This window comes from Ursus arctos, unplaced genomic scaffold, assembly GCF_023065955.2.
Source record: "Ursus arctos isolate Adak ecotype North America unplaced genomic scaffold, UrsArc2.0 scaffold_25, whole genome shotgun sequence".
NCBI lineage: Eukaryota > Metazoa > Chordata > Mammalia > Carnivora > Ursidae > Ursus > Ursus arctos.
In genome coordinates, this window is record NW_026622930.1 from 7883894 (window position 1) to 7902292 (window position 18399).

Below are 18399 nucleotides of genomic sequence, written 5' to 3' on the forward strand. Positions count from 1 at the left end.
AAAAGCATAACTCTGAATGACAAGGCTATTTGATCACGGTTTCAAATAAAGGGAGCCAAAGAAAACCAGTGTAAGGTAGGAAGAAGAGCAGCAGAATAAGGAGATGGAGCCAATGACTCCAACTGGCTACTATGGCTACTAGTTTTTAATTTCTGCAGCCCTGCCAACAGAGTAACATTCGAGAAAATGCCAGCACTTGTTAAAAACAATATGTGAGGAAATATTTGTTTTCTTAATATTTAACCAACAGGTTTTGCTATGTTTTTGTGTTTTGAAAAATAAAAAAGGCTAAGGCATATACACAAAAACACACCACACACGTTTTATCCTATTTTAAGCAACAATGTGTTTGAAACAGAACTTGAGAGTTGATTTAGGTGTTAAATAAACTTGGGACCATAACACTGATGAGCACGAAAATCCAACATTCTACAGAAAACAGGAGGAGACTCTGCCCAAAATCTAGTTCTCTCTTCAGCAAAGACACACAGCTCAAGAACTTCGGAGGCATTTAAAAGATGAACTTTCAAAAGAAAGTCTGCAGATCTAGTCTGCAGTTTTCAACATCTGACCACCACAGTGATATGCGTTCCAAGTGACAACTAAACACCCACATTAGGGGGAAAGTTTTAGAGTCTCAGTGTTGGCTCGGAGCTGCTGCAACGTGGTACCACCTTGACAATCTGGGGTATGTCGACATTCCACCTGTACTATTACTTAACATTTTCTTTAAATCAACTCACTTTTTTAAAAACAGAAATACCTACTTGAGGCTTGTCCTAGGCAACAGAGAAATCACCAGCTTCATGTGCTACTTATGTTCTGAATACGTATTAAAATACATGCTTAATGCTTAAATGCTGAAATAAAAGTGTGTCTCTATGCCATCTACAAACATGGGACACGCCATTAAGCGGTAAGGTGTACCACCCTTTAGGAAATCCAACCCAATTCCAATTTCTTTTTTTTTTTTTTTTTAAAGATTTTATTTATTTATTTGGCAGAGAGACAGCCAGTGAGAGAGGAAACACAAGCAGGAGGAGTGGGAGAGGAAGAAGCAGGCTCCCAGTGGAGGAGCCTGATGTGGGGCTCGATCCCAGAGCACCGGGATCACGCCCTGAGCCGAAGGCAGACGCTTAACGACTGCGCCACCCAGGCGCCCCCCAATTCCAATTTCTGCAACAAAGTAAACCCTGAAATTGTTCATAAAGGTTTAAATCCCAAGCTTTTATTGCCAGGGCAACTATGAAAAGTCCAAATCTGAAAATGTCTGATCACTAAAACTCTCGTTTGCTTGGTTTACTGCACAGACATCATAGGCTACAAAAAAAGATACTTATAAGAAAAATAATCTGTGAACGAGCAATAAGCTTGCTTTGTTTTGTTTCACAGGATCTCCTTAAAAGAAGCTAGTCTATAAATCTGTAATCAGGCTACCACTTGATACTTTATCACCTGTTTTCTTTACCACTTGCATGCTTAGGGAGTCCTTCTGCAATCTAACTTTCAAATACATGTGCTTGATCTCCCACAGACCTACTCAGTACCCCACTTTTGCTTTCATAATCCTCTCCCTTTATTGTTCCTCTTGCTTCATACAGCAGGTGCTCAATAAATGCTTGTGGAACTGAACAGTACCAATGAAATCCAAATCTTACGGCCACAACAAATGGTGTATTTGCATCACGCAAAAAGAGACTTTTATTTTAAGGTTTGTGTAACTGCCTAGAAGTGAGGAATTTGCCAAGCATTTCTATACACTCAGGGCAACGGACAATGATTAGAAAGTAACATCATGGTGGTGTTTCTTACAGCTACTTCAGACCCTCAAACACATACAGCTCGGGATGAGCTTAAAGAGTATGACCTAAAGATTTTCAAGTTTATAAATTAGCCTTTAATAAATTGTACAAAGTATTTACTTAATAAAAAAGTTTGTATTTTTCAAAGACATAGGTATTTCATGGTTAGCCCCATCCTCAAAGACTCACATGAAAATATAACATTTAAAATAGAAAAAGAGGAAAAAATCAAATGACAGGAAGAAAAGAAAAGTCGGTTGACAGCATTTGATTTACTTCTGGACTCTCTTTCTGGTTTTTGAACCTTGAAGAGAAAAAACAAAGAAATTCAAATCATTAACTTACAAAAACTGAAGAACAGAAATATAAGCATTTCCATATATACTTATTTGTATTTAAAAATCTAATTGACTATGAATACTTGTGGAAATAAAATTCATACACAAGGGTAATGGTTAATAGCCTGAAAATCTTAACAAATTGTGTCAACTTCTTAATATGTCCAAAAATACGCTAACATCTACCTTTCAGTCTTAAGTCACCACAGAACTCTCCCACTGTAAAACACATCCAATTTGCAAGGGCACTGAAATATTTCTCCCCCAAATTTTTATTGTGTGATGTAAAACAATAACTCCTAATGTAAGCTATAGCAACAAGACAGGCATTCACTTCTTGGAGGGAAGTGATGAAGTAATGCATATTCTCAAAAGCAAGGAATAAAATGCGTTGTTTTTTAAAGCCTGTTACCTATACTCTTTAGGCAGGAAAGCACTGGGCCATTCCAAAACACGAAGTCTTTTCCACTAGGAATTAAAGAGCCCCAACTGAGCAGCCTTCTAAAAAGGCACCACATCTGACGCTGGACTAAGTACCTTATGACAGGTTCTATCCACTACTCCTGAGCTGGAATAAATCAGTGATTCTTTACTGGGGGCAGAAATCTTCATGGGAATCCCACCTCACCAAGCAGACTCCTGGCAACCCCACCTGGCACGCCCACTCTACCTCCAAGGCAAGCACAGCAGTCGGGAGGGTATAAAGCCTGATCACGGCTGCCTAGCGCAGGCAAACGAAGTGTGCCTTCCTACTGCCTCATGCCTCCCCCGGCCAGGAAAAGAGCAACAGTACCAGGGTGCGGGACAGCGGGGTCGCCCATAATTAATCAATGAATGCACTAAACAACAGATCAATACTTCTTTTCTGAAATGTACAAAACATTCTTCGAATCTAGGACAAAATATTTACCACACAATAAATTCTAAAGGTTTTCTGTTTACGGGCTTAGTTAAGTTACTTAATGTGGAAGATCAGTTTAAAAATTGTTTTTTATTTTTCCAAAAATAAATTGCTATATACTTCAATTAAAGCCAACTTCAAATTTACATGGGTATCTTTTTTTTTCCTGCCATTGATAATGCATAGCCTACACTATGGCTGGTTTAAACTTTTGAGCTTTTTCTTCAATTTTTGTGATAGATAAAAAATATCCCATGGTAGATTTTTAATTTTTTATTTCAAGAATTTTGAAATTAATTTTGCACAGAAAACTAAGAATGTTGTGATGGAATGAGATGGGGTGTAATAGGGTATCACAAAATCCAGGTCAATAATCAGTACTATAGTACATCTTCCTTTCAATAAATTTGGAATCTATGGTCACATTACAAAGGACACCTAACAATAGTTATCACTATGTTCAAGTAGTGTTATTCTCATTAACATCCCAATTTGTCATTTTACTCTTAAATACCACTGCTGCTTATCCCCTTCAACCTAGATATAAAATTTTTCACTGTAACTAAAAACACTACCTGGAATTTATTATATAATCAGGATTCTGCAATGCGGAGTCTCTGCTGCAGGTATCAATTCAGTATTTTCCCTAATAATAAATTCTAACTGTGGCAGAAAAAATATTTTTCCTCTTCTCATTCTCTTTAAAAAAACATACCCATTTTAATAATACATTACCACTGGTAAAAGGTGCAATCCTAAGATTAATGTGTAAAATTTAATATCTGGAAAAGGAAAAATAAAAGTCTGGGTACTCTTCTATAATTCTATTAATGCAAAAATTTAAAACAAGTGGAACTTTCTTTGTAGTGTGCCCTCAAAAATATCCCCTTTTTTTTTTTTTTACTAGATCATAGATATTTAAGAGGTAACTGTAAATCCTGCTTCCCTCAGATTTCTCAAGAATGGACCAAAATTCAAGGTTACTTTAAATATAACACTAACAAGAGAGGATTGTAGAGTACTGTCCATTTCATGAAAGGGAGGGACAAAGCAGCTAGCCATAAATATCATGGCTACATTAACTAATTTTTAGTACAATTCTGAAGTACTGGGACAGTTCTGAAATGCCAGAATATGCATGGTTTTTTAAGGCTTATCATTTTGTGGGGGAAAAAATTACTTGCAGCAAATAACCAAATTTTCTCAATTGGTAAAAATTATGCCTTGCATAAAAATAAAAGGATTAGAGGCCTCTGTTCTTCTTGAAAACCACCCCGTCACCCCCTCTCTTTCTTTGCGAAAACCTACACAATACACATTTTGAAAGCTTTCAGAATGTGTTCTTACACAATAGACCCCCAACTACTCAAAATGAGTTTAGGTGTATCAAGAAAATTATACACGTTTTTAAAATGGTCTAAATAGATATTAAAGGAAAGTTGCTCCCATTTTGCCAGGCACAGCATTCTGAAAGATCACACAGTGAGAAAAATCTCTTACCATATTGTAAACCATAAATTGTGTTTGAAAATAAAATTGTTAATGAAGAAACTGACATTTCTAAAGCTGCTGTTAGAGGTAACCATTCTTGACACACGTTTATGACACAAAATCTTAAAGCTCTAGAACACAGAAGTCACTGAATTGTATTATATATTTCTTTAAAACAAAATTCAAATGTAATAATGTGCCTCCTCCTTCAAGTTACTTTAAAATGATGAATACAAATATATATTTTCATGAACACTTGGCCTTCTTTTTTGGGGGGGGAGGGCCAGAAGCAGTATCATTTTACCATCTCAGGTAATTTTTCTCTCATTTAGGAATATTTAGACAGTAAAATACGTCAACTAGCCCTATACTTTAGGAGAAAGGATAAATTACAGTAAGAAGAGAAACAGCGTTTAAATAAAGCAATTTGGAGTTTATATAAATAAGGGAGAATGTGATTATTTTCTAACTTATTTTTTTTTAACTAAAACAAAAAATCTGGATTGTTCTCCCTAAATATGCAATCGGGTCCACACTCTTCTTTTGTTATTAATAAATAAAACAAATATACTAATATATTTTCTCCCAGTAAAAACCAGCAGTGTTAAGGACCTTAAATTAAAATTTTAGGTATAAAAAACATTTTTTCATAATTATAGTCCAATGTAAAATCATTGATGTATCAAAACAAATAACTCTGATGCTCATTAAGCAAAGTCCAGGTAACAAATGACCTTCAGGCAGTCAAAAGAGGCATGAGTCTTCTCCATGCACGGCTGTGAATTCACTCTGCTCTAAATGAGTTGATACCCTGGGTATCAACCTTACTATCACAACGTGAGCCCTTCGCTGAACTAAAACTGCCCGTTTTAAAATTTAAGGGATTTTTAAAAGGAAGAATATTGCTCTATCTTTACAAATGTTCCTTAATTTTGCTCCCACTCACTGTCATAGCTGCTGCTGCTAGCCTCTGGCTGAGACAGGCTTCCATGCACTGCTCCTCGGGACTCCTCACTTCCTAATAACAAAATGAACAAGACGGGAGGCGGGGAGAACAGTAGGGATCGGAAAATGGCTGCAGAAGAGAGAAAGGAACTTCTTCAAAACCTTTAGCCTCCAGGCTAAAGTTCTATCCTCCCTCTCCAGACACCCCCAGTATTCTCTGGGGTGAATTCACGTAAGCCTAAGAATGTTCTATCCATACTATTCAAGAAAGACCATGTTAACAGAATCAAGTGCAGAAGATTCTCTTTGAAGGTCAAATGTTTGCCTTCCACAAATGTGCACAGGCAACACTATCAAAGGAAAGGTAAAATACCTCCCTGGCCTGACTCAACAGGACACTTGGGCTTTAACAAAAAATGAGCCTTTTTACCAAATGAGCATTTTACCAAAAATGAGCCTTTTCTATTAAAAAGTGAGAAATGTTTCAGAACCAACAAAATAATAAATAAACAAAAGGTAGCAAGATAGGAGAGAAATCTGGAAAAAGAAAAACATGGTACTGTAGCCAGCACCGAATCTCTTCACTGCATCAAAGAAACCATCTCTTGTGAAACCTGGAATCTGTTTTCCCTTTTCTGAGGCACCCAGAGGCGTGCCTACACATCCCGCACTGGCCATCTACGAAGCGGAGCACACGGAAGCCCATTCCTGTTGTGCCCTTTGCAGACGCGGCCCTGCTAACGTCAGTGCTGGCTCGGCTCCATACTGGAAGAGCCTTCAGGCCCAGTTTATGAGCCATCTCAGAAATGACTTTATACTCTGCTTTTTGCTTCAAGAGCTTTGAAAAGTGATGACTGAGGCTTTAATTCCTTATGTCCCAAATTGTTGAGAGAAAAGAAGAGTTGACAGACTTTGTGGGGAGCACTCGGGCAGCTCAGGCCAGTGGACCTTGGCAGCCGCGGTAAACCCAGGTACTACTTGCCTGATCCGGACCTTCCCTTGTATCCCGTGACGTAGATCAATGTGCGGGAATGGAAAGACAGTAGCCTGAGAGGTAAGAGTCTGCTCTGCCATTGAAGTGCTCCATGTCCTGGGCTCCCTGGATGCAATATGAGAGCAGCTCCCCACCCCAACTTCGTGATGTTGTACAATGTACAATGTATGTCCAAAGGACACTGTGATAGTACTATACAAACAGAAGATCTTCTCGTATGATATTTTATTATAAAATCAAAATACTACAACCATAAGTTAACCTCTTACTTAGTGGAAGGAAATGAAATCTGTGTTTATATATGGAAAAAGCTAATAGCAAGACTGTTCAACTTACGAGTTTTTATGGCCTCTTCTGTCTGGATCTCTGAGCATTCCATATCTTCAACACTGGATTCGGTGCCCTCCTCAATTCCTTTCTTGCGCTTGTTACATATAAAGATTTTTTAAAAGAGAGAGATGTGGTCTGACGGTCAGATAAGTAAATACACAGACTTACCAAATACTAGTATATATGCGCATTTATCCAGGTGTGGGTGTATCAAAACATACAGTAAGAATATACACAACTTCAGGGTGGTTGTTACCTGAGGGGAAGGGGCTGAGGATGGAAGAAAATGGGATTAAGAGAATCTTCAGTGAGTCTGAACATCAGTCTGAATGTCGGCTTGTTTGTTCTAACCACCTCAAACTTTTTATGCTTCTTATAGCTCATCACTGAAAGTCTAACCAACAAGATTGGTGATACAGAAACTCTATTGTAAAAGCAAAGCATTTAACAAATTTGGTTTTACCACTCCGGCCAATGACACTTATTCTCCCCATTTTACAATGTGTGTGGCGTACGTGGGGGGTGGGACGGTAATCCACTTGATAAATGGGAAAATAGACACCTTGTCCGTATAGTATATCACTGGTTATACCCTATCAACCAGTGGTAAAATCTCATTCAAACTTCCAATAAATGTTTTCTTTTGGTATACGTTTCATTAAAAGTTTAAGGGGGACACCTGTCTGTAAAGGAAGAGTCTTAAAAGACAGCTCTCCTAAAATGTCATAAATAGGTTGGATTTTCCACCGTCCCCTCAAGCTTTTCCAACTTCCTCTTTATTTTTCTAGTTGAGGGTTACTTAAGAGTTAATGCTTATATTCTGTCACCAGCCGGTCTTCCCAAATGTTCGTTCAGTTTCTTTTTATTATTTTCTATCACTGTGACATTTTCTAACTAGTTCAGTCCTATGTGAAGTTTTTAAATTACTCAACACGTCCACATGTAGGAAAGACTATGGAAGGACTTAGTAATAACTTTATAACTTGGTATTTCTCCTATAACTTTATCCCACGTAGTCTCAAATGTAAATGCGTTAAAATCCAAATGATAATTCAAAGCTTCCCTGCGTTGCCTGGATTTCGTTTAGGAAATCCTCTCACCTGCCCCCAAGTTCAGATTCACAATGCATCACAATGCCCTCGCTTATATTTCCTAACAATTAATATTAAGGTAAACTTCATCTGAGAATTTCCCTTCCTTCGGGCCATTCTGCACACTGCATGCTGACAGCACACCGCTCTCCTGCCTGATGGCAACCACGGGTTCTGTTCCACAGAGAGCCGCATGGGAAAGCTCCACTCAACTCAAACCACATTACCTTAAAACCCCCAAATGGTCAGAACTGTTATTATCTACATATTACAAATAATCCCACTGTTTCAAAATATTCTTAAGGTGGCCGTGGGAAGATCAGAACTCTGAGATCCCCGCATGATCCTAAAGAAAACGCTTCCCACAGACAAAAATAACTTGACTAAACCTTAAGAAACTTCCAAAGGCATTCATTTAGCAGATTTGTATATGGAGGTATTGCCTCTCAAAAACAGCTGTTAAGAGTGGCTGTAACTTCATATAACTGATGAGAGAAGGGGAGCGCGCCTTACATCTTTCTTTTCCAAAGTGTTGCTTCATGATTACCATCTAGACCCTGCTGGGCTGAACAGATTGGTTCGATAATTACATACAATAACTGCAGTGGGCAGGTAACCCTCAGCTGGCACGGGCAGCTCCCCTGTGAGGACTTCCATATGCAAACTGCACTGATGGACTGCATTAGGTACATCTTTCCTGCCGGCGCACAGGCCTGATTAACGCCAGCCAAGACTCCAAGGTTAGCATGTCAGCAGATCTGTGATGCATTAGGCAGGAATAAACACAGACACTTTTGTTCGTTCGGACCAAAATTAAGGAGGAATATTTCACTACTATATTGCTTTCCATACAGGAAAGAATGCATTTTCTGATTTTAAGGAGGCAGATTTGTAAATGCTCATTATAAAGGGAGCTATCCAATACATTCTACCCAAGAACCTAGTGCATTCATCTTGTTCTCAAGCTTATGTAATAAAAAAGAGCTTTCTTAATCTCCATGCAAGTAAATTACATAGGAATGAAAATCAGCCAGTATTCAACCAACAACAACAAAAAAAACCCTGTATTTTAAGCATCATGCGATAGGTAAAGCACTGAATTTCATTAGTCCACACTTCAGCTGGTTATCTCCCGCCCAACTTTTCTGAGACTGTATTTAGTTTTGACAGGAGGGGCCAATGGTCTACGGAAAAGACCAATTCAAAAAAAAACAAAAAACAAAAACAAAAAAACCACCAAACCTTCACGTTTAACAGCATCTAAGTGTGTAATTGATTCTATAAGGCAATGAGTAAAACTCCAAACTATCCACTGGCAGCTTCTTCCTCCTGAGTATCTCCAAATGCCTCATTTCGTTATTTGTCAACATCTTGGGCTTCAGATAGGGCAATTTTGGTTCTCTCTGAACAGACAACGACTTCACAAAGGGACCACGCTAATCTCTGATTCTGTCATATTCCACACCAGGTCCCACAAAGTGCCTCTGCATTTATAAATGAAATCAAAATACTGTACGACACACCAGAATGATTTATAAACTTAAAATAGAGTTTTCTTTTAATTCAGCACAGCTAAAATATCTGCAGAAAATTAGGTTTATTTCAAAGGGCATTAGCGTATGTATTACACATTGTATTTTTGAAGTGTTCAGATATGCTAGGCTAAAATTTAGTTAATTAGCAGCTTCTCACTTCCAGCTTAGAAACGGGAAGACAAATCAGCTAGATGCATTTGGACTGATAATTTACTAATAGTCTAAACACTGACTAGAGACCACTTAGAGACTTAAAGCTGTTTTAACAGGACAAAGAATAAAAATCTTGCCAGGCAAAAACTAAAGACCCATTCATTCTTTGCTTCCCAGGTCACACATCAAAAGATCACCTCTAGATGCTTTCAACAGCCTCTAAGAAAAGCCAGTCAGATCCACGGCTATTATCAAAGGTGAGGAGTATTCAGGACTGTTGTTGGTTTTTAACTCTTTATTACAAAAATCACAAATGTTTATTACAGGAACTTAGAATATACAGCCTAGAATTTCTAAATGTTTGGTACTGTACTTGTGTCCATGAACAAAGAACTCTAAATACAATTATTTAGAGACTGACTGCACCAATCAGTTCATCTTACTTATTTCCTTAAGGCCACCTGAAGTCACTGTGCAAATGGTACATACTTTATAAACTAAGAGCATTATTTATTTATGCTCCTACATTCATTAATAGCAACCAAAAAAATAGGTTATCTGTTACTCAACAGTAACTAAAAAAACACAGAACACATATCTTCTATGAAAGCAAAGCGGACACGTGTGTTACACAATACTTATAAAACCAGTGGAGTTAGTTAAAATTCACAATACAGACAGAAAACGCTGAGGCTGGAGACAGAAGAAGGCTAAGAGAACCGGCTCAGTGTTTCTCAGCTGGGGGTGGGAAAGACTAGAACTCAGAGCTCCTTGTTCCTACTCCACTTTCCGTCCCGGGAGCTACACCGCCTCCCTGACAGTTCCCGGCTGCTACGCTCTCACATGAGCGCGCCCCCTCCTAAAGCGTGAGAGTCCGCAGAGCTGTGTGCCCGGGAAAGCCTCGTCCACACCTCTGTTGCTCCCTTCTGCACGTGCTCCCAGAGGGCAGGGACTATGGCTCCTCATCTGGGGAGCTCCCGTGGAGCCTAGTATGGTATTTTACACAGAAATATCTACGGGTCTGCACCTGTCGAGTAACTATTTATCTAGTGTTGTAATAATAAAGAGCTGACTTCCTATTTTACTCCAAGCCCTTTATAAACTATGTAATGTTTAAGTGGACATTAAGTAATTACAGATATATTTTGAGAAAAAGCAGGAAAAGGTCAGATATAATCAGAAAAAGAAGAAATGAAAAGATGGGAAGTGGGTCAGGAAGTGAGTGACTTAAAAAGAGGGGCAGATTAATTTGAAGAATAATCTAAAAATATTCTGCCAGAATGCATTAAAGTGATTTATTATTTTAAATGAGTTCCAGTGATAAAGGCTGTAACAAGAATCATGAATATTACAATTTCCTTCTGCAATAACACAGGCCTTCACTTTATCTAGGGCAGAGAACCCACCACATATCTACTAAGCACCTACTGTGTGCCTGGCACTGTTATAGGCTGCACCCTCAAGTAGAAAAATACATGCTAAAAAATAGATTAAAGAAAAGAGTAATCTTAGCTTTTACCAAACATTAAACACATACATGTTAAGCTTCTAAAACTGTAAGTCCTAGAATAAACCACTTCAGGGTTCTGTACACTGTCTTAAGTAAGTGTCCAATGTAACCCCATGTGCACGAATACCATTTGGTGAAGTACTGCTGCACTGTAAATGGAGCTCATGCAGTTCTTCATTTTATTGTAGTTGCTGTTGTTATTTGCTTACGTTCAGATGTCCTGTCGACACATCTAGCTATCTACTCCAGAGATACGAAAACCAAGTACAACTCGTGAATTTTGCTAATTATTAACAGGTCTGGGGGAAAGGGTTTAGCAAAAGAAAATGTTTCAACATATGACTAACAAAGTTTGGAATACTGTGTTCTTCACTAGTTCAAGTTCTCCACTCTTAAGATACCATAATGAAGAACTTAATATCATTAACCGAAGATGAGTTAATGCTACCACGTGTACAAAAACTGAAATGTCAGGTGACTATAATGTGAGAGAGGGTCTATGAGGAGCTGAGAGGGTGACAGCACAACCCATGTGATCTACTCTTGTGGAGGAAGGGCAAAGATTTTGATGACCCCGAAATGTTCACACCCACAAACAAGCTAAACTGTGAGTAAAAATAAGGGACATTTTGGGGGTAATATTTCAACCTCTGCCCCATCTAAACTCTGAAGAAATAAACACAAAATAACAATTAAGAACCATTTCAGCAGCAACAGTGACAGAGCCTCTCACCATAACCATTGGGAAGTGGTGGCCAAGAAGAGTCAGACACTTCTAGAAAGCAACATGCGGCTCCTACACACCACTGAACCATACTGGGGAAAAGAACATAGGTGAACACCATTCAGAAATTTTTCACCACTGACTTTCAATTTATAAAATATAAATAGGAAGACTGAAAAGACAGACTGGAACAGCCCCTGGAAGGGACCTTCCCTACTCCCACAGTCCCTCACTGAAAGCAGGACATGGGATTCTGTTCCTTCCCTGAAGAAGAAACCTGGAGAAAGAGGGCAGAATAGCCACAATCATTCAAGACTAATTATTTTCAACAATAAACAATGATTGACCAAAATAGATGACAAAAGAGAAAATGAGTAAAACATTGCTAAAGACATAGAGAAGAATCACCGTGGATTTAGATTTTACCAAATTTTTGCCTCTTTTGGCCAGGAAGGGAATGGAGCAGGTACTAAATAAAGACAGGTAATCTGACCTACAGTACCAGCTGAGCTATGGCCCTCCAGATCCTCCCAGAGTGTGAGCTGCAGGCAAAGAAAGTCCCCTAACAACGCCAAACTCTCAAATCTAAACTCTGAAGAAAAGCAAAACAGTTTCATCTAATGGGAAAGCCAAGGATTTATGAATACAATAATCTGTTAAGCCCAGGTAAAGCTATTCTATTCAATATTAATACAATCCAGAGAAGAAGCATGCCAACAAAGTTAGAATCCTTGGGGACAAAAAGAGAAGATGAAATAAATGGTCATAGCCTGCAAAAGACAGCAGAAGATTCCACTCTGAAAGAAAACACAGTCCTCCCAAAAGAAGAAAATTTTATGACATGCACTAGAGGCTTAAAAAAAAAAAAAAAAAGATTTAAAAAACTGAGTAAATGAGAAATAATTTATGAAAGAAAATAACAGATAACAAGGAAACTGCACAATCAATAAATAGAACAATAATCACTACAGAACTTATAAATACATTAGAAACATAAAAAATAGCAGAAAGAGCCGACAACCAAATGACATGAAGGAAGTTCTGTGGTAATTACAGATGATACAAAAGAAACAGATGAAGAATTAAGCACTGAGAAGAAAATAGACATGGAAGATGCATATGATCTCTACACAGCCAGAGATGACTGCAAACATGACTGAGATAAATGAAAGACCACCTAAATAAATACAAGGGTGTACCATATTCATGGACAGAAAAGAATATTGTGAAGATGTCAATTCTCCCCAAAATGATAGAGTCAATGCAATCTCTATCAAAATCCCAGAAATATTTGTGTAGAAATTAATAGGCTGATTCTGATATTTATATGTAAAGCTGAAGGGCCAAGAATAGCTAAGACAAAAAGAAGAAGAACAAAATTGGAGGACTTCCAAACAGTGTGGCTTGGCAAAAAAGATAAATGGGCCAATGGCACACAACAGAGTTTCTAGAAGCAGACCCAAACATATATGGTTACCTGAAAGTCGGCTACATGCTGTGGGGACATTACAGACTTTTCAATAAATGGTTCAAATCAACTAGTTATCCACAGGAGGTAAATAAACACAGACTTACACATGCACAAAATCAGTTGCTGTTGAATCATAGACCTAAATACAAAAGGTAATATTTCTTGATAATAACAGAGTATCTTCATGATCTTGGTAGACAAAATTTTCCCAAAACAGAATACAAAAAGCACTAACCATAAACAAGAAGACTGATAAATTAGGCTTCATTAAAATGAAGAACTTTCTGTTCATCAAGAGATATTACCACATTAACAGAATGAAAAGATAAACTATCAGTTGTTTAAAAAAAAATGTGTGCAATACATAGATTGCACATATACAAAGTAAGTAGTCAAGTCTGCCAAATCAAAAGAAAGCTGACAACCTCCCCGCTTTTTAATAAACAAAAGATCTGAAATGTACCTCACAGAAAAAGGGCAATGGAGACTGACAGGCATATGAAAAAGTGTTCAAAATCAATATTCTAAAGGAGATTAAATTAAAACCACAAAGAAACATCAGTACACATCTACCAAAAGAGATAAAATTAAATATAATGTAACAGCTAGTGTCGATAAGCAACTGGACCTCTTGTAAGCTGCTGGTGAGAGCATCAACTGGGAGAGCTGCTGGGAGAAACTGCCTGGCAGCACCTACTACAGCTAATCATAAGTAAGCCCTCTACCCAGTACTCCCACTATGTATATACCCCACTTGAAATAAATATATGCAGTTCCCAAAAGAAATTACAAGAACATTCTTAACCAGCATTTCTACAACTGCCAAAAGCCGGAAACAGTATAAACGTCCATCAATAGAAGAGATAAAGGAATTATGATGTACTCATATAATAGCCATACTATACAGTAAAAAGAAATAGAAAACTTCTGTTGCACACAACAGCATGGAAATTCAGACATATAATGAATAAAAGACAGACACAAAAAAGTATACATTTCATGGTGCTATTACTATGAACTTTCTTTAAATGGCAAAATTAATTTATGGTGTTATAAGTCAAAACACTGGTTATTCTTAATGAAGGGATAATGGCTGAGAGGGGGCCTGAGAGAGGTTTCTGGGGCTCAAGTGATGATATATACCTTGATCTGGGGGATGTTTAAATATGCATGTTCACTTTGTAAAGTTCAAATTCCACATTTACTTGTGCATTTTTTTCTGTACACATGTCATAATCTCATTTAAAAATATAGAGAAAAGGGATGCCTGGGTGGCTCAGTTGGTTAAGTGTCTGCCTTTGGCTCAGGTCATGATCCTGGCGGCCTGGGATCAAGTCCCACATCAGGCTCCTTGCTCAGCGGGGAGCCTGCTTCCCCTCTGCCTGCAGCTCCCCCTGCCTGTGCTCTCTCTCTCTGACAAATAAATAAATAAAACCTTTAAAAATATGTATACACATAGGGGAAAAAAAGCTACCTGACAAAATCCAGCCAAATAAGACAAGATTTAAAATACAGAGCTCAAGCACCTAACGAAAGAATCATTAGTAAACAATGAATCCAGTTACATAGAAAACTAAGGCTAGGGGCGCCTGGGTGGCGCAGTCATTAAGCGGCTGCCTTCAGCTCGAGGCGTGATCCCAGCATTCTGGGATCGAGCCCCGCATCAGGCTCCTCCACTAGGAGCCTGCTTCTTCCTCTCCCACTCCCCCTGCTTGTGTTCCCTCTTTCTCTAGCTCTCTCTCTCAAATAAATAAATCTTAAAAAAAAAAGAAAAGAAAAGAAAACTAAGGCTAAATCCCCATCAGAAAACAGAGAAACAGGGGTGCCTGGGTGGCTCAGTCATTAAGTGTCTGCCTTAGGCTCAGGGTGTGATCCCAGCATTCTGGGATCGAGCCCCACATCGGGCTTCTCTGCTAGGAGCCTGCTTCTTCCTTTCCCACTTCCCCTGCTTGTGTTCCCTCTCTCACTGGCTGTCTCTGTCAAATAAATAAATAAAATCTTAAAAAAAAAAAAAAAAAAGGAAAAGAAAACAGAGAAACATCTCAACTTCAACCATCTAAATTTACCTAAGGAAAATACATTATTCTATTATTCTAGCATGCTAACCAAGTTAGACAGACTTCCGCCAAATTCAGAGGGTTTATTTGGGGCTATCTAACTGAAACTATAGACTGCAGGGGGTGCAGTCACCTCAAGAGACAGGAAGCTGTCCACCAGAGCAGCTGCAGGCCACTCGTTGGCAACGGAAGGCCTTTACTCTTACTCGTCTCTTTGTACCATGTTCCAGGCTGAGTGCCAGCAGGGATTTATTTAATGGTTAATCATTTTTCAGAGAAACTCTGGGAAGCCCAACTAGCATAATATAACTTAAAGGAACTAAAAAATGTGGGAGTGGAGAGAAGGCTATGTGCGAGTCATTCAGAGGAAACAACAGTATATACTGTCTGAAAATGAAAAAATGCAAATCACAGGGCCATACTCCAGACCTACTCAATGAATCTCCAGGGATGAGGCTCGAGAAATTCTAATGAACAGCCCTTTTTGTTGGCTTGGGCAAGCAACTTAATCAAAACCTTACAAGAAAATAGCTAATGGAGGTATTAATGTCCTTTTAACTTGCTGAGTTCTTTCCAGTAAATTAAGCTGTTCTTAACCCAGATGGGACAGGGAGGAATTCTTTAAGGATGGAACTACATGCTATTGATCTTTATAGCCCTGGGGACCCAGCCTAGACCAGGTACATAAATTAGACCTTTCTATTGTTGAATGTTGGTTTAAGAGTACACACTGAATCCAATAACTGCTGGGACTGGACTGCCCGATCCTAATGCAAGTGTCCAGTTCTAATCAACAATGAAAACCTGGGGCTGTGTGCTTCCTAAGGGTAGATTGATACTTTGTTTTTTTCTATTTCAGCCTTAGGTTATCCCAAAATCCTTGCTTTAAAGAAAACTCCTGGGCTATTGAGGCTGAACATTTTCAAGTGGGTAAATTCATATTTTACTCTAGTTTCCAAATTTACTGTACCATAATCAAGCATGGCTTTTTAAAAATGGATAGAAACCTTGTTTCATTCCACTGCTAATCAATTCTCACAAGTTTTTACCATAATGGACAACTCTCAGGAACATAAAGAGAAATACATATTGACCTGATTAAAACTATCCCTTTCCAAAAGAGCTTTGAGTGTCATAAATACAAAGAACATATACTTTAAAAGCTTTAAGAAATCATAACAAAGGGAAAGGAGAAAATATGCTAATTATAAGGATTAATATAATTTCTATGATTAAGCATCATAATTAACTCAGAGCTTCCTAGGAACCAGAGCAAAAAATGACATCTTGATTATATGCCCCTTGCTAAAAAAAGAGATGGAATACTAATTTATCAAAGAAAAAGCTTTTCCTTGTAGAGAGCCCCTAACTTTTCAATTGGTGGAGCTTTGTTCCTATCTGCTTTAAATGTGGGGTATTTACAATTTATTTGAAGAAAATGTTCTGGGGCTTTAAAAAAAAAAAAAAGAATGAATGAAAATCTTAAAAAAGAAAACTGGCCTGGTCCAACTCTTTCACATTAAAACACAAGACAAAAGGCCACCAAATTAACAACTCACCTCCAGTTACATGGCCATTAGGCAGCTTCATGATCTTACCTAATCTTAACTTTTATTAACTTCTTTTTAATACAAGTGTCAGTTATGAGGGAGGGGGAAAAATGGCAGTAAACTAATGAAGGAAATCTAATAGTTTGCTTGCTATTCATTTTTTTTCCTTCTAAATAAAGCTTTATACATGTAGGGGATGATCCAGCAGGAAATTTCCAGCTTTCTGAACTACCCAAGGACACATGAGAATTGTAAGGTCACAGATGTTAGCTCTGCAGCAGACTGACCTATTCAGCTATAAAGTCAGCCAAGCTGCAGAAACCAAATCTTCTCCAGCATTTAAGTCCAAATAACACTGATCTGCAAAGTAAGGGGGTATGGCACTGGACAAGTTCTCACTGCAACAGAGATCTTTACTTCTCAATCAGCAAAAATTTAGAGAAAAACACTGCAGAAGCTATCCATAAATATTAACGCACAGAAACCTGTCCTGAGCAGGAAGATGCATGTTGTATGTTTATACATACATGCAAACTGTAAGTTCACTACCTTACTGAAAAATTCCACTCGGGCTGCCATTTTATCCTCTTCATTTCAAAGCTGGATGTGGCTCTCAGCACACTTGTTGACCACAAAAATGGAGCGATGCAATTAAGACAAAACTTACAAAAGAAAAAATATGTATATGTAGATGCATGTGTATAATTTCAGATTTTGGAGTGAAACTACAAGGAGACCTACTATTTGCCAAAAAAGTCAAATTCAAGATACATTTTCAAAATTCCCAGCTCCTTTATAAGTTAAAAAGAATTACAAAAACCTTTTCATAATGCTCCTTATTTTAAAGAGAGAAAATTTGTTTTTAAACACTTTTGCTCAGAGTTCAGAATACGAGATTTCCAAAATAATCTACTGGAATTTACAGTCAGTGACAATAAAAATAGTCAGTATTGTAAAAAAATACATTTTTTGGTCTGCCTTCAGTTCAGGTCATGATCCCAGAGTCCTGGGATTGAGCCCTGCATCGGGCTCCCTATTCAGCAGGGAGCTTGCTTCTCCCTCTCCCTCTGCAGCTCCCCCTGCTTGTGCTCCCTCTGTCTCACACTCTCTCTCTCAAATAAATAAATAAAATCTTTAAAATACATATTTTTTTCTTCTAAAAGTAGTTCCTGACCACTTAAAAGCAGCTAGCACATTTTATTCAATAATTTCAGACTATAAAGGAAATCTGAGTTAATCAATAATTTAACTATTAAAAATAAGCAATAAGTTAATGCATACCTGTAAAATCTAAATTTTAAAGTGATACCAGAAGTTATTTACATGCCTGCACAATACTTTGCCCATAAAGTTCACTGTTAACCTATCTCTCTGATAAATTAACCTCTTCACATGCAGATACATAGCTTTACATAATGACTTCTTTAAAGAGCAAAATAACGTTCCAATGGTAAGCACTTCACACCAGCAAACAAGGAAACTTTCAAACGTTAATTTTCAAATAGTA

General features: G+C 37.9%; 1 protein-coding gene across 1 annotated transcript in view; it reads right to left on the reverse strand.

Moving 5' to 3' along the window:
- Positions 1–1673: 1673 nt before the first annotated feature.
- The window catches only part of VRK1 (VRK serine/threonine kinase 1), a 77770-nt gene continuing 61044 nt past the window's right edge, over positions 1674–18399 (reverse strand). Inside the window, exons 12-13 of the mRNA XM_026515333.4 lie at positions 6808–6895; positions 1674–2106 (exon numbers count right to left, since the gene is read on the reverse strand). Coding sequence (XP_026371118.2) covers positions 2075–2106; positions 6808–6895 — 120 coding nt within the window. The 3' untranslated portion in view covers positions 1674–2074. The remainder of the gene's footprint in view (positions 2107–6807; positions 6896–18399) is intronic.